Here is a 15,375-nt window from a genome sequence, read left to right as displayed (position 1 = left end):
TTGTTGATAACTAATTCTCTAGGTGCCTTATACAATGTTTCAAATTGACTGTTTATAGATTCAATGAAAGGCTTTTTTTAATTTAAGGCAATTTTTAATATATGTTTTTATAGCATTCCCTCTCTCGTACAGATGATAATCGGAAACTATTTTAAAAATAATTCCTTCAGTTGTCTTTTTGCTTTAAGGTTTATTACCTTACAAAAGCAAATAGCTGTAGATATGGTCTTACAGCCACGTTTTTTTATTTGTAAATAATATTGTCTAATTCTCAACTTATTTTAAATATATTTTTAGAAATTACCAGAAATCGCATAAAAGTACTGAATATTTTTAACGCTGCAAGAATTACATTAGTTACTTTCTTGGACTTGGACTTGGACTAATTGTAAAAAAAGATTTTTTTTTGTTTGCCAAATTATGTTACCGGTGGGAGTAAAGGAAGGGTCCAACAATCGTTTGTTCTCATCTTATTACTTATAAGAATATTCAGAATACTTTTAGTTACAAAATCTGTATTAATTCTTTCAAGGTTCATATTATTTAAGATTTTTGAACAACTTATTTTAAAAAATATCATGTGTACAACGCGATATTTATTACAAAAGAACTAGCAACAAATTCTACAAAACAAAAGCATCGTCTGTTTTGTTCTATTTTTAATAATGTTGGAAGTAATACGGAAATGGGCCTATTCACGAAATACGGTGTTGTAATCATTAATGTTGTTATTAAAGATTTAGTAAATATAAAATTGAAAGTTTATAGTTACATACAGTTATTGTAAATGTAGGCTTAAATATATTATTAGCAATTTTAAGATTTTATGGGTATTCCTAAAATACAATTTTTAAAACTTTCAATAAACAAACTAAATACCTGCTTATATTCTTTATAAATGCTTAAAGCTTATCTTTTTATATATGCTGATATATTTTTCTTAAAATTATATGATTCTCTTAGTAATTTTCAATATTATTATTTCATTTTTTAAGTATAATTTAATAAATTTAATACAAAAGTTAATAAGTTCTTAAATTGTCACTAGACGGTTTTATTTGCGAACAGTACGACATTATTTTATAGAAAACGTTTCGTGCATTAAAGGGACCTTAAAAACCACTAAGAAACGTAAACAGGATGACAAAAACCCAGTAATGTATCAGTCAAACGTTAAAAAACAAACAAATTTTCCATTGCAACTATCTACTTGGTAGTTTTGACAAGCAAACATTTTTCTTACACTCTTTGGCTTTTTTAAAAGTTTTTAAGATTAGTTTTAGGGCATAACTTTAATAAAATCAGAAGTAGAGCATTCAAAAAATTGGTAGAGCCTACTTTGGAATCTTTATTAATTTTTTACTGCCTATCGACTTACAATTAATTTAAATTTTAATATCGATATAACTTGGAATTAAGTATCTTGTTATTTATTTCAAATTAACCATGCTTTATTTTATATTTTAAGTAGTTTTCAATTAGTTTCTTTACATTAGCTTACTGAATTTTTTTATGTAACCTTTATCTTTTATGATTTTGTTAAATCCTTTATTGGGAATTCTAGATTTTGCAGGACATTCTTGATGAAGTTGCTCTTCTTTTAGCTATCACGCATTTTAAAATAAAAAAAGCAACACTATTAGGTATAGTTATCAGTTTCACGTTAATATATCTTAGTTCAATTAGCTCCTAGTCAAGAATTCCTGCAAAATTCAACAATCTATAATTAGAGACTCCACCAGAATAGTGACAGTAGCATTCGCCAATTTTTAGAACATTCTTGTAACCGTTAAAGACAAAATTACTACAGATGCGACCACCATTTTTTAAACTTTTCTTTTTGTCTTTCTAATATTTTGTGTAACAATATCATGAAATCACTGAACAGGAATAATTAAAAATATCAACAGAGGAAGATATAAGAACTTAAAAAAAAGTTGATCTTTAGACAACGATATTAAAATATTATGTCATCATTCTCTTTGCCTTTATACCTAACGGAATCGGCTCCCCTAATTAGATTTTTTCGTAAGGATTTATCTTGAGTCATACCAATATCAATGGCCTTCACAAATATGGCCTGACATGGATCTTATATTGTAATACCTGTCATGGAATAATTTTCTGTAGGATTCTGTTGATTTTCTGATAAAACTCAATTGCTTCCTCCTCCTCTTGGTTTGCGGTGGGAACATAAACTTGGATGATGTTTATACTGATAGGGTTGTTTTTTATTTGTATTAACATTACTCTCTTCGAGAGTGTACAGTTGGTGCACAGTTACTAACGCATTTGGCAACCTTGGGTGATAAGATTACTCCATATTTATGCGATCCATCACTTTTTTCCGAGTTATACCTTGTGATTTTCAGTTTCTTCAGAATCTGATTCTCATTTCTGATGTTCCCATGATTTCAATATACATTCTCTTCATCTTGTATCTTGCATTGTGGGTTTTTTCTGCTTTGCTTAAGTTTTTGACATTTTATGTGCAGATCTTGATATTCTTTCTTCACTTTAGTTTATTTTTTAGTTAACTCAAAACTATCCTCCCGGATATCCGATCAGAGGACTTACTCCGGAATTAATTTCAGTGGTTGAGCATTGTCATGATTGATTGACTAGGACGTATCGCTGTGGATCTTTAATACGGTGTTTGCCCTAATTTGTGGCTTGTTCCAGTTAGTTGATGATTGGGTCTGGTTGAGCCTAATCTAGTTGGGATCGGTTTTTTGTCACTTCACTAATCCATTTAAGCACTCTCATTACCGATTATTACTCATTACTATGTAATACCATTCCTCGGTACTTAAAACTATTACTTTTTGCAATAATTTCACCATCCATTAGGGTCATCGAGATGATTTTCGTGAACTATCATTTTATTATTTTTATCTTAGACACATTTAATTCTCAATTAGTTGTTTTACTAGTTGTCCATTTAACTGTCTCCTTCAATGCAAGCAATTTGTGGGTTCGTTCTTTTAAATGCGTTTACCAACTGGCCGGGATACTTAAAAGACCCTCTCCTAATTTTTCTAATCTGTAATGGTGTTTGTTTTCTGTTCTGTTCAAAAATATGTTTTTAACATATTTTTGTCAAAAGTCCAAACCGACGCACTGTTTGCTTCCAGAAGATTTTACTTCAGTAGATGAGATCATTTTAATACCTTTTTTGTTATTTCAAAGCAAACCAATATTATTATGGTCTAAAAGTAATTTTGGGACAATCAATGCTTGGATGCTTTTTTATAAGCATTATATCTAAGCATCAGCATTAACAATTCAACCAAAGTTACAATGTTAGTTTATCGGCTATTGCATTTTCAATTATAAAAGAAAAACAAATCTACACATGAGATAACTAAATATTTTATTAAATTACCTCAATAGTCAACCTAAATAGTCAACAGAGTATATGAAAAACTACTTTCTTAAAGAGAGGAACGTAAACAAAACCGGAACAGAAACTCGTGCCAAAAAATTATAAAATCTTTTATATAAAAGTTAATACTTACATCAATTTTTAAGAAACTTTTTAAGAAAATATCTGTTTAGAAACTTGTTAGGACATGGTGAATGCATTCCCTGCATAATATGCATGCAACATTTATATACTGTGTAGAATCTCATAGATATATTAAAACATTCCATAGAATACTTCAGTGGATTTAAATTATTATATACTATATTATTAACTTTTGTATTGTCAAATTGTTGTTAATAAATTATAACATATAAAAAAAATATGAAAGAATAGTTTGTTTAATTATATTTTAGAAAAACCGTTTTAGTAATTTCTTGATATACATTTTAGCATCGTACAACACCTAATTCCTCAACTAGTACTGCTATCACAATAAAATTTAACTCCACGCTCTTCACTACACTTTCTATAGAGTCGCAGAGTCCCTACTGTGGAAGCGAGAAGATTTAGAGCCACTTGTTTCTCAAGCTACCCATTCTTCTCCCCCACATGAGGTTGTATCATACTATCGTCCCTTGAAGGTGTTGCGGATCCGTGGCCGGCGTGGGAAGCGCAGCTTGCTGGGAAGCTCCCGCCTCTCCGTAGCCGCCAAAACCCATGTTGATAGGCACCGAGCCGCTCGATCCTGGTAGGCCGCTTTGGGTGAGACTCAGCGTGCTACCGGTGAGAACCGATGGAGCTAGCGGAGGCAAGGATGGGTTCACTATTAGTGCCGTATTGCTGCTGATCACCGGAGGACTGTTCTCTTCCGGCGGAGTCACTTCCAAACCGATACTACCGTTCAAGGCAATCTTTATAGTGTTAGAATAATTCGTACTAAAATGGCTCAAGCCGATGTCCTCTAAACTACTTTTTCTTCGAGAGTTACCGATATTCGGCAGTCCTTGTCGTAAAGAATTCGATCTGCGCAGTAGAATATCGTCGATGACACGTAAACTATTCGATCGACCCCTTTGGTATCCCGCCACCGTTGGGCTGTCCGGTAAAGATAAAGAGTTTGATTTTGTCGTTGCTAGAGGTGGAGGCCTAGGCGATTGGTAACCGCTGAGGCCCAAACCTGATCCACGTCGACTTCCGGCTTGAGAGCTCGTCGCCATTTGTGCGAGCAGAGTTTGAGAACAGAAACTTATGTTTGATTTTCTTCTGCTGTTGTGCCTTTCGAAGGTCTTTTGTGCGGAGAAAGGACTCGGACGTACTAAGTATCTGAAAAAATCAATATTATTAATTTTAAAATATTTTTAATACAAGGATCTATGGTTATATAAATAAGAACATTATTTAATACCATTCACCATCAGAATAAACGAAATCGCAGAAACATTAAATACTTTTTTAGTCTGTAACGATGGTTTTGCTGAAGCTGTTTTTAAAAGTCATTTACAAAAGAATGTACCGGAAATGCGAGGAATAAATTGTACCCAATCAGTGTAAATTTTTGAACGCCGTTGGTACGAGGGAAGCTTTATTTAGCGTGCAGGTCTTGTTTCAGACCTGCTGGAGCAAATCTGTATGTGAACCAAATAAGAATTAAACGTGTCTCACAGTACAACTACTTGGGAACTATAATCAATGAGTCGTGGAACAATACCCAAGAGATTAAATGTCGCATCGAAAAGGCAAAAAGTGCATTCTTAACTATGAGCTCTGTGTTCAAGAAACATTTCATCTCACCCTAGAAACAAAAATAAGGCTCCTTATTGTTACGTGTTCTTGGTGGTTCTGTATGAAGTAGAAATGTGGACATTGAAGGCGGAAACTCTATCAAAACTTCAGGCTTTTGAGATACGGTTATACAGAAGGATCCTGAAGATACCATGGACAGACAAAGTCACTAATGAAGAAGTACTACGGGGGATGAACACAACCGTGGATTTGGTCAACATTGTGAAGGGCCGTAAGGTGTAGTACTTGGGAGATATAATGAGAAATCAAGACAAATATGAGCTACTCTAATGCATTTTGCAAGGTAAAATTGTAGGAAAAAGGGCCCCAGGACGAAGAAGAATATCCTGACTTGCTAACCTGAGAGCATGGTATAGAAATATGTCAACACAGCTATTCCGTATAGCAACCAACAGAGTCATCATAGCCAGAATGATCGCCAACGTTTGGAACGGACAGAACCCTAAGAAGAAGAACCATCAGAATAAATGAAATCGCACAAACAGTAAATACTTTTTTAGTCTGTAATAACATTGCCAGTTTACCTTCGCTCTTCACGTACGTACTTCCAGCAAGACCTTATCCATTCGATGCGCGCTGGAGATGGAACACCGGTAGAGATAGATATTGACAGAGAATCGAGTTTTACCAGAGTACTGATCTAGTAAGAACTCCACTGTACCCTTGAGTATTGACCAAAGGCCAGCTTCAATTGCATTTCATGACAAAAAGACCAATTTAATATTTCAGAAACTGACGACTTTAAAAAACATCTTAAAACACGTCAATTTTAAAATTAAAAGTGAAACTGGAACAAAACTATGAAGTGGAGATATCCAGGAGTCGCTAGTATACCTGTTGAATACAAAGCACGTGGTGTTCGTGTGTATTAAGCTATAAAAAAATTTTATACCTTAATACAGACGAACACCACGTGCTTTGACGTCAATTTTAAATTTTAAATGGACACCAATTGCTATATATGTGCTGGAATTACGTCATCAGTGTTGCATTATGACGTAATCGACAATTTTTTTAAATACAAACCGAGGTCACTGGACAACTCATTTAAAAGGTCAGATCAAGGTCAGGTCAAATCAGAAGTGATAGCTCATATAAAGCTTCAAGTATTTTTTCGGATGACTGAGCTGTAAAACCAGTACCATCTAACTTTATGCATTTTAAATTTTCAGATTTTGTAGCAAAAAATTCCACTGGTTTGTCCTTAAAAGAGTTATGTCCTTAAGATGACAAACGTCTTTCAAGACGATTAGATCTCATTGCATCATTACTTAATACTTGCGTTTCTTTGCTAATCTTATCTTAAATACAATAACTTCTCTCACTTCTCAACAATTAAAATTTTACAATACGTACGATTTTATATGCAAATTTTATATGCGTGATGTAAAAATACGTGCAGGCTAGGCCGAGGTATCTCAAACACTGAGTCACAATTCATTAGCTACGGTTAGCTGGTCTGCGTCTGGTGTAAGAAGGGAAGGAGAAAGGCAGTGCTTGGAAAGACTCGATTGTCAACATTAAACGGCTCACATTCCATTCTTTCAAGCATTCGATTTAAAATTTATGTGTAAAGTCAGATGTTACAGTGGTTTGTTTTAATTTTCTAAATATTATGGTTAATTTAGAATTTTAGAAAGACTACCTAAATTTAATTTAATTTTTGACTTGTCTCGCGCCCCCCTGATATGTCCTCATGCGCCCCTGACATGTCCTCACGCCCCCCAATTTGAGAATTCTTGGCCTAGAGTGTCTAGAGAAACAATCAATTACAATTAGGACGTTTAATTTTAAAACTTTTATACCAAAAAGAAATAAGACGAATTATGTCCTTTTTATATAATCCTCAAAAGAATATTATTTTATAATAGCAAAAAATTATCCGTTTATACTTACATTATATCTCCTTCTTCTAATTTAAGATCGCAACTAGGATTAATAATGACGTAAGAAAGACTATTTCTTTTCTCGCTTACGTCATTGTAGTCGATGGTTGGTAAATTTAAGCTTTCCATTCTTGATCTTACCAGATTAGCTATTTCTGCACGTTCTATCTGCTGATCGTGGTTATCCTTAGCTTCGTCATTGCCGTTGACTGAGTACTGAAAATTATAACAGGAAAATAAACATCAACAATAACTTTTTATATTTGGTTTAACGTTTGTTGTTCAATGTTACGAAAAAATCGGGAGATAACTGCAAGTAATGTATATTTAACTACGGTATGATATAAAGTAAGAATCAAAGTAAGCATTCCTTAAATATCTACGTTTTAGTCCATTTAATAAAACTAGAGATCGTTCAGTATTATTCATTTAATTAAAAACAGTATTATCCATTTTATTGATAAATCGTTTTCGCCCTTAAAGTGACCTTTAATGTAAGATTCCGTTCCATTAACAGGTTTACTCACATGCATAAATTATGGTTCCTTACTACACATTGGCAAAATAACCTATTGAGCTTATTCATCTATCGGTTCTAACTTATAGCAGTTCGTATGAGAAATTTTTGTGTTGATTAATTTTTGTCAAACATAAATAATTTGCGCCAGTCAACTACTTATGTTATGCTTGAAGTGTTATGAGTTTACTTGCAAGAGCGTTAGTACATTAAATGCATCATCTTCAAATGTTTTTAGTAAATGTTAGCATTAATTTTGCCAGACTTCAATTTAATCCTGTTTTAACCTAACCTAACTTTATGGATCCACCATGAAACAATTTAAAATGTCACTTTGATAATATACAATCATTTTGAGAAAGATAATATCAAAATATATTGCAACAAAATATTATATATAATAAGTATTGGTATATTTTTCCTGCCGTGCTGGCAGATCTTGTGTTAATAATATATTTGCGCTTTAACAAATTATACAGAAAAGAACAGCCAGAAATTTATCGACACATTTAGTGTTTGTTGACTTAGGGAAATCCTATGATGTAGTATCCTTAAAAGGATTTTTTGAACTATTGATGAAAGCTGGCCTGAGCAATGCATACATCAACGCTATTTTGAACATTCAAATAAATGCAAAAAGTACGATTGGCATCAATTATCAACAAAAACAAAATGCCGTATAAAAAAAATTGTTGAAACAGGCTCTAAAAGTATTATAGTCCAGGTTGTCAGTCCGCTTCTAGGAAACATGTTTCTGATTCGGTTTTTTACGGATTCATGTTCAAAAATGTCCACTTCAAACAAATCATGGATGAAAGATGTACGATATTCAAAACAGGCCTTAAACTATGTTTTATAGAATAAAAGGGGACGAGGAAGACCAACATTAAAATGGAGAAAAGAAACCAGAGGAATAATGAAAGATAGATCTATAAATGAAAGAGGTGGAAATCGAAATCTGGGATACTGCAGAGACTGTAGGACCCATGTAGATGTATATGATAAGATAATTGTTAGAGATATAAGACAAGTTAAAAAAAATTACCTTTGTTTAAAAATTTGTATTGTTTTAATATTAAACGAATGATTCTAATAATTCAGATTCTAAGGCTACACATATAATTTTCTAGTTTTTGTACTAGACATAAACTATATTATGGGTTTGCATTGGGCAACTACGCATACTACAAGCTCTCTTAAACATATCTTTCGAGTTAAACAAATTTTTTCAGGTTTAGTTACCCTGCTAAGAATACTAAGTTTAGAGTCAAATAAAAACTAAGATATTTTATAGCCAACCTATTAAATGGACTAATTGTAAAAAAGGGACTGGTAAATAGTTTTAAAAATAGAATAATATCATGTATAGGCTTTTGCATCCAAAGCAAAGTTCTTACAAGGCATTCTCCTAAAGAAACTACTTTTTTTAAAGCCTAATAGTATAATATATCTATCTATTTGGCAGTTAATAATAATTCTAAGAGTCCATTTTGTACCTACTACATTCCTTTTCCTAGAATGAAATGTGAAAAGCTACAACTATACAGAAATATTAGGTGTTTGTAAACTAACACACAATTGCTAGTCAGTAATATTTTTTGGATTTATGCATTTTAACACATAATTTACTGACACAGGTACAATTAATAGTTTCTAAAATTTAAACTACATTTAATTACTATTTAAATGGGAATGAGCCACAATTAAAGGTTAAAGTACGTTTATTGACGTTTATCCACTTCGGAAATCGTTTTCAAAATAAAAACATTAGTAAATTAAACAAATATTTTTTTTTTCAATCAAATTTCAAAAAAAAATTGTTTGAAAAAAAAATTGAAACATCAATAAACGTACTTTAACCTTTAATTGTGGCTTATTCCCATTTAAATAGTAATTACTTTAAAACTGCCACAAGAAAGTAGCTTCAGAACAATATTAAACTACATTTCTTTTAAATTTCCTGATAAAGATAGTTGATAGGCCATTGGATCTGGAGTTCTAAAACATTCTGTGGGTTTCGAGTAAAATATTTGTTTTTTTTATTATATGTTATAATGTCTAAGCCTAATGACTAATCTTGTTAGAAGAATAACCCAGACACTTCATCACAGTTAGGCACAACCTAATGTGCCGATTAATGTCCAGAAACAACACATATGATATTAGACTACAACAAAACTGACTATAAAAGAAATAAGAAAATAGAAATATAACAAAAAACGAAAAAATAAATACAAAAAAAAACAAAAAAAAGCAACAAAAAAAAAAGAAAACAAAACAAAAAAATCAAGAAGATAATAAAAGAATAAAAAAACAAAATAAAAATATATGAAAACAAAATCTATGTATCCATAAAAATATTAGGTATATGTAGTACCAACATTGATAACTGATAACAAGAAAATTTTGACTATGAATCTGCAATCAATAACCATTAAAATTCAGTCGATTTTAAAAATAAACACCAACAAGTCTGGCTAATTGGCTCTGCCAAAGCCGGTTTTCAGAAAAAACAAAAACAAAACTAACGGTGGTATATATAGTGTCGAGAAAATTATTGTGTTGAGTATTTTTGTTGTAGGAGAACGGCTAGTTGGCCCAATCCAAGAAGAAAACGTGACAGGTCTTTTGATTGTCCCGATATGTGAGACAAAAAGTTAATGTAATTTATTTTTTATGTAAAAAATTTGTTTCTAAAGCACATAAAAAAAGAGAAGTCAGTTTTGTGCAATTAATGTCTACTAGAATGAATTTTTAGACACTAAGGGTAACAAAAAAGATAATGATTACTTTTTTTTATATAGAATATTAAAAATTATATGTAATGTAAAAATAATATGTAATTTATTTCTTCGTTTATAAATATGAATCGACGTAAGATACCTCAACTCAGCAGATGTAGGCAGTGATCATAGCCTAGTATTAAGTAAAAGAAGAATCATCCTGAAATACTTTCTACCCAAGAAAGCGGCGCCAACACAAACCAAAAAATCGAAGTCGAAGGACTAAATACGGAATCCACGGAATATTTGATCCAGGTATATGGTAGATATTTGTGATCGTTTTGATTATTCCTAGAGGTATCTCTCTTGCGTACAGTAAGTGGACAACGTCTTTTAATTTGACCCGGTCGAATGCCTTCTTAAGGTCCACGAAACATAGATATGCCGGTTTGTTGTATTCTTTTGATTTCTCTTGTACTTGCTTCATTATAAATATAGCGTTAATGCATGACATTCCCGATCTACAACCTTGTTGTTCTTCTGCTAGTGTTATAATTTTATTCAGTTTATTTGTTATCACTTTGGTTGTTAATTTTAGCGTTGTGTTTAATAAATTAATTCCTTTGTAATTTCCAGGTCCGATTTGTCTCCCTTTTTGAAGAGGGGTTTATGTTTGACCTCCATTCTTGTGGTTTTTCGTTTTGTTCTATTATTTTTTGGATTAGTTGTATTAGTTGATTGATCATTGATTGATCAGATCTAGTCCTCCGTCCTTTAGAAGTTTATTCGGTATTCTGTCCTCTCCTGGTGATTTTCTATTTTTTAATGTCAATGCTTGCTTTACCTCTTTCTCCTTAATATTTATTTCTTCGGTTGTCGTCACTTCCGGTGTTGGTGGCTCATTCGGTATAATATGGTTTCCATTTCAATATATTTCTTGTCCATCTCCCATCCCGCAGTTATACTACATGTCCTACTCATCTCCATTGAAGCCTTGTAATGCTTCCAAGAACATTATCAATCTTTGCTATTCTAGTAAATTTTCTAGCGTTTTATTTTTTCTGTGTTAAAGAGTCCTACATATTGGTTAAACAGCCTACTTTTAATACTCATGAACACTTTCGATTTAAAAAGGTATCTTAATTTGCCATAGTCAGCATATTGTTTATGTATATTCTTTTTTGTAACTCACATTTCTGATTATGTATTTAATAAATAGTAAAACAGAGAATAAATATTTTAGAATTTTCCATTGGGTGTCCTTTGGTGCTTTAGAGAATTCCTCGCCCAGCATAACTAAGTTGTAACATACTTTTGTTGGCTGATATTTTCTGCTTTTTAAACTTATTAGATTTCTACAAAATTTAATCGTTTTAAAATATGAAACACTTAGGACTCTGAGATTTATTATAAGATACTTACCATTGAAGGACGTCGATTTGTACATCCAAGACAATTAGTTCCATCCTTAGGTCGATAAGTAACACCTACTCTATCTGGTCCGAGATCCTCGTCAAGCTAGCGAAAAAGGAAGCCGGCAAACTAAGTACGTGCAACTACTCTTTCGTATTTTTACTTGGTTCGTAAAATGCATTTGTGGCTTAAGTATATAGATAGAAAGGTTTTTGAGATAAGATATTTGAGTAACGTTAACTAACGTTAAAATAAAATAAATTACTGACATTATTAGTGATTGAAGAAATTGATATTGATATTGATACTCCCCTTACTTCAAAATAATATCACACAAATACTTTATCAACCTATAAATCCAAAACATATCTAAATCTTTAAAGTAAATATCCGAAGATATCTATTGACGAAACCAAAATTCAGATTTTTGCTTTAACATCTTGACTGCGATGGTTAAATACTTAATATACTAGTTCTCCGGGGTCACATGACCCCGAAGATACGTTATGAACTATTCTGTCTGTGCGTCATATGTACCCTATGGCATGTGTGTACATAGTACTTCATGCCCTCTACACAGAAGTATAACTTTTGCATATATTACATAAAGATAACTATTATATAAGTATTAATCTACTTTCCCCTCAAACAGGACATCCGCCAACATCCGTTGTAGCACAGACAGCTAAACAAATTTTCTCTTGGATGCAATTGGATAAAATTAAAGGTATTTATTAAAACAAAATACTTTATATTAAAATCGGAACAAAAAGTTATAATCCTACGAACTTTTCTATGTACTTCACGATAACTTAAACCTGAAGATTTTAGTACTTGACGACAGCCTCTACATGGCTTTTGTCGTTTCCTTTCAGGTCCTTCGGGTTTGATAAAATATGCACTCTTTTTTTTAAGTGGTTTTTTTCAGGTGATTCTATTAAATTATGAGCTAACTGACGTCTAAATTCTGTAATGCTCATTTTTGTTTCAGAGCACATATTAAAAATAATTGAACTATTAACAATAGTTGTCCCGAGTATCATCTCAAATACTACTTTCCTAAAAAAAAATTAATAAGAAAGAGATAGTAAAATTATAACTTATTTTTTTTCTTAAAGGTACCATTTCAAGCTTCTGATATCTGGTCAGAATAGTCTACGCTTTTCTTTGCAGGGTTGTAATCAATTATACATTTCGGTTTCACAATATCATCTTTTTGATTATTCTGCTTTCCTATTGGAATCAACTGTTTAGTATGGGCTGGGACACTTAAAATCAATAACACAAGTCTCTTCCATCCACTTGATAATTCTTAGTCCATCTTTCTTTTTTCCAATGATCTCTGTTGGCTTCATCTTCTTGGATTGGTTAAAAATAGGTTGTATTCCTGAATAAAAGGTATTAGCAAATAATATCTGTGATACACTGAATTAATGTTAGAACAACTGCTTCAGAATGTGCTATATTAACTGGTTGTTGTCCATTTTTTCCTTTGTAAATACTTACATTGAAAGTATAGCCTTAGTTTGTTTCACTCCATATTTATGTCTTGTTGGGGATGTACTGACGAAAGTGGACTCTCTCTGAAAGGTATCATAGTTTCATCTATAACGAGAATGTTGCCAGGCTCCATTGTTCTTTGAAAATTTTAAATCAACTTCGTAACTAAATTTTCTATTTTGCATAATCTATTAGTGGTATTAGATATCTCATTATTTCCAAAATGAAGAAGATGGAGCCGCCAAAACATATTTATAACCAAAGAATAGATGGAGTGAGAAGGAGACCCAGAGCAGGGTTTAAGGACCAGGTGGAGGAAGACTTGAGAATGTTGGGAGTACGAAATTGGAAAGCCAAGGCGAATAATAGGAGAGAATGGAGACTTATTCTTGAGCAGGCCAAGATCCACTATGGGTTGTGGAGCCAGTGATGATGATGATTGTGGCGGTCCATACATTTAACCTGGATTTTCTTGAGTGTCCATACTCAATTGTTGAACAGCATAAATGTTAGTTTGATTAACAACAATATCCGATATTTTATCAGTTACGAAATGACTAAACACGTCTATTGGTTTCTATACCGCATGTGGTTCAATACCAACTAATTTATTCTTTCTTACTACAAAATCGTCACCATCTACATCTTCTTGCACTTGCTTCTTAGCACTCTGTTCATTATTATCTGATGGAACTTGCTCATATGGTGTAGTAATAATTACGACATCACTATCAATAGAAGAATTTTAATCGGAGGATGAAGAAGATGTAGGAAAATAACTTTTATCTAGCAATGAATAGTCACTGTCAAAAGGATTTTCGATACTGTCCACATCAGATGAAAATTGATGTGCTGTCTGCTCATTCTCCATATCGAGTTCATCAGCCTGTTCGTTATCCATTTCGTGTTCTATTTCTGTTCGTATAAATTGTTGTTCGTTTTTATTATTAAAATTTGCATGTCTTTCAATTAACCCTGTATTATTATGTAATTCATTTAAAATAGTATTTGTTTCAGAACTCTCTCCAAAGTTTTTATGATCACTGATTGTTTGTTCCTTTGCAATTTTTATCACTTACTGTTTCACTATGTCAACCATATATCTTGCTCTTTTCGATATTTTAATAAGTACTGCTCACACTTAAATGAACTACAATAAACTGAAATTGAATATATACAGCGACAAGCACCAACAAGTTGAAACGAATGGCAATGACACAGTATATTGCTTATAAAGAATTCTTTATAAGCAATATACTGTGGCAATGACAAATGCCTGCCGGGGTCTGTAACGCATAGTAACAATAAATTTTTGTTTATACACGGCAAGTGTCTCCGGGGGCATGTATCATATTACCCACATCAGTAACGAGAATTAGAAATTTGCTATCGATAGCTATTTGTTACACTTAAAACGACGTATAAATACCATTTCGCAAGATGCGACGGTTTGACCAATTTTACTAGAGCACAGTTGAAAAATTACGCACATGCCCCTGGGGTTACGTGACGCAGTCAAGGTGTTAATCTGTGCCTTCTATAAACTTTCAAGGTGAAACAGACGATGCTAAAGATGTAAGAGAGATATGGAGGATTTAAAAGTAGCATCCCACAACGTATCTCCTCATCTAAGTAAAAATCTTTGGCGAATTGGTTTCTTGTACTCATAAAGAGTATACTGAAATAAAAGAAAGGAAGTTAAGATTTGATTTCACGTATAGTGCCTCTGTATATTTGCTTATACGTATTTCATCCTACCAGGAATCATCAGATCGACTGGTACAGAAGCTCTTAACGTGAAAATAAATCTTTTTTGTCAAAAGAAGCATTTGCAGCCATTTTATTGTTCCTATATGTCTATAATCTTAAATTTGATAAAATACCATTAAATATTGTAAAAAAACCTTTATATTAATATACTTAACCGGCCATGAAGATAATGGTTACTCATAATAAATAAATGAAAGACCAATATAAGAAATTTTAACTAAAAGCTATGTACACTTTTACCTAAAATAGCAAAAAATAAGTATTTATACAAGAATACTGCATTTGGATGACACTAGGTAATTTCAAAAGAAAAAAAAAAAAACAATAATCGATGATTTGTCAATATTATTATTTGGTAGCTAACATTTTTATTGTAATTTCTACTTTTATTAATTC

At 32.1% G+C, this 15,375-nt stretch overlaps 1 protein-coding gene across 1 annotated transcript in view; it reads right to left on the bottom strand.

Annotated features, from left to right (window-relative positions):
• Positions 1-3,824: 3,824 nt before the first annotated feature.
• Positions 3,825-15,375, bottom strand: part of SLO2 (slowpoke 2) — a 377,835-nt gene continuing 366,284 nt past the window's right edge. The window contains exons 20-22 of the mRNA XM_072544101.1: positions 11,719-11,814; positions 7,067-7,272; positions 3,825-4,690 (exon numbers count right to left, since the gene is read on the bottom strand). Of these exons, the coding sequence (XP_072400202.1) occupies positions 3,988-4,690; positions 7,067-7,272; positions 11,719-11,814 (1,005 nt within the window). The 3' untranslated portion in view covers positions 3,825-3,987. The remainder of the gene's footprint in view (positions 4,691-7,066; positions 7,273-11,718; positions 11,815-15,375) is intronic.

This window comes from Diabrotica undecimpunctata, chromosome 9 (genome assembly GCF_040954645.1).
Source record: "Diabrotica undecimpunctata isolate CICGRU chromosome 9, icDiaUnde3, whole genome shotgun sequence".
In the NCBI taxonomy this organism is placed as follows: domain Eukaryota; kingdom Metazoa; phylum Arthropoda; class Insecta; order Coleoptera; family Chrysomelidae; genus Diabrotica; species Diabrotica undecimpunctata.
Note: the sequence above shows the minus strand (reverse complement) of the source record. Positions and strands in the feature narration are given on the sequence as shown.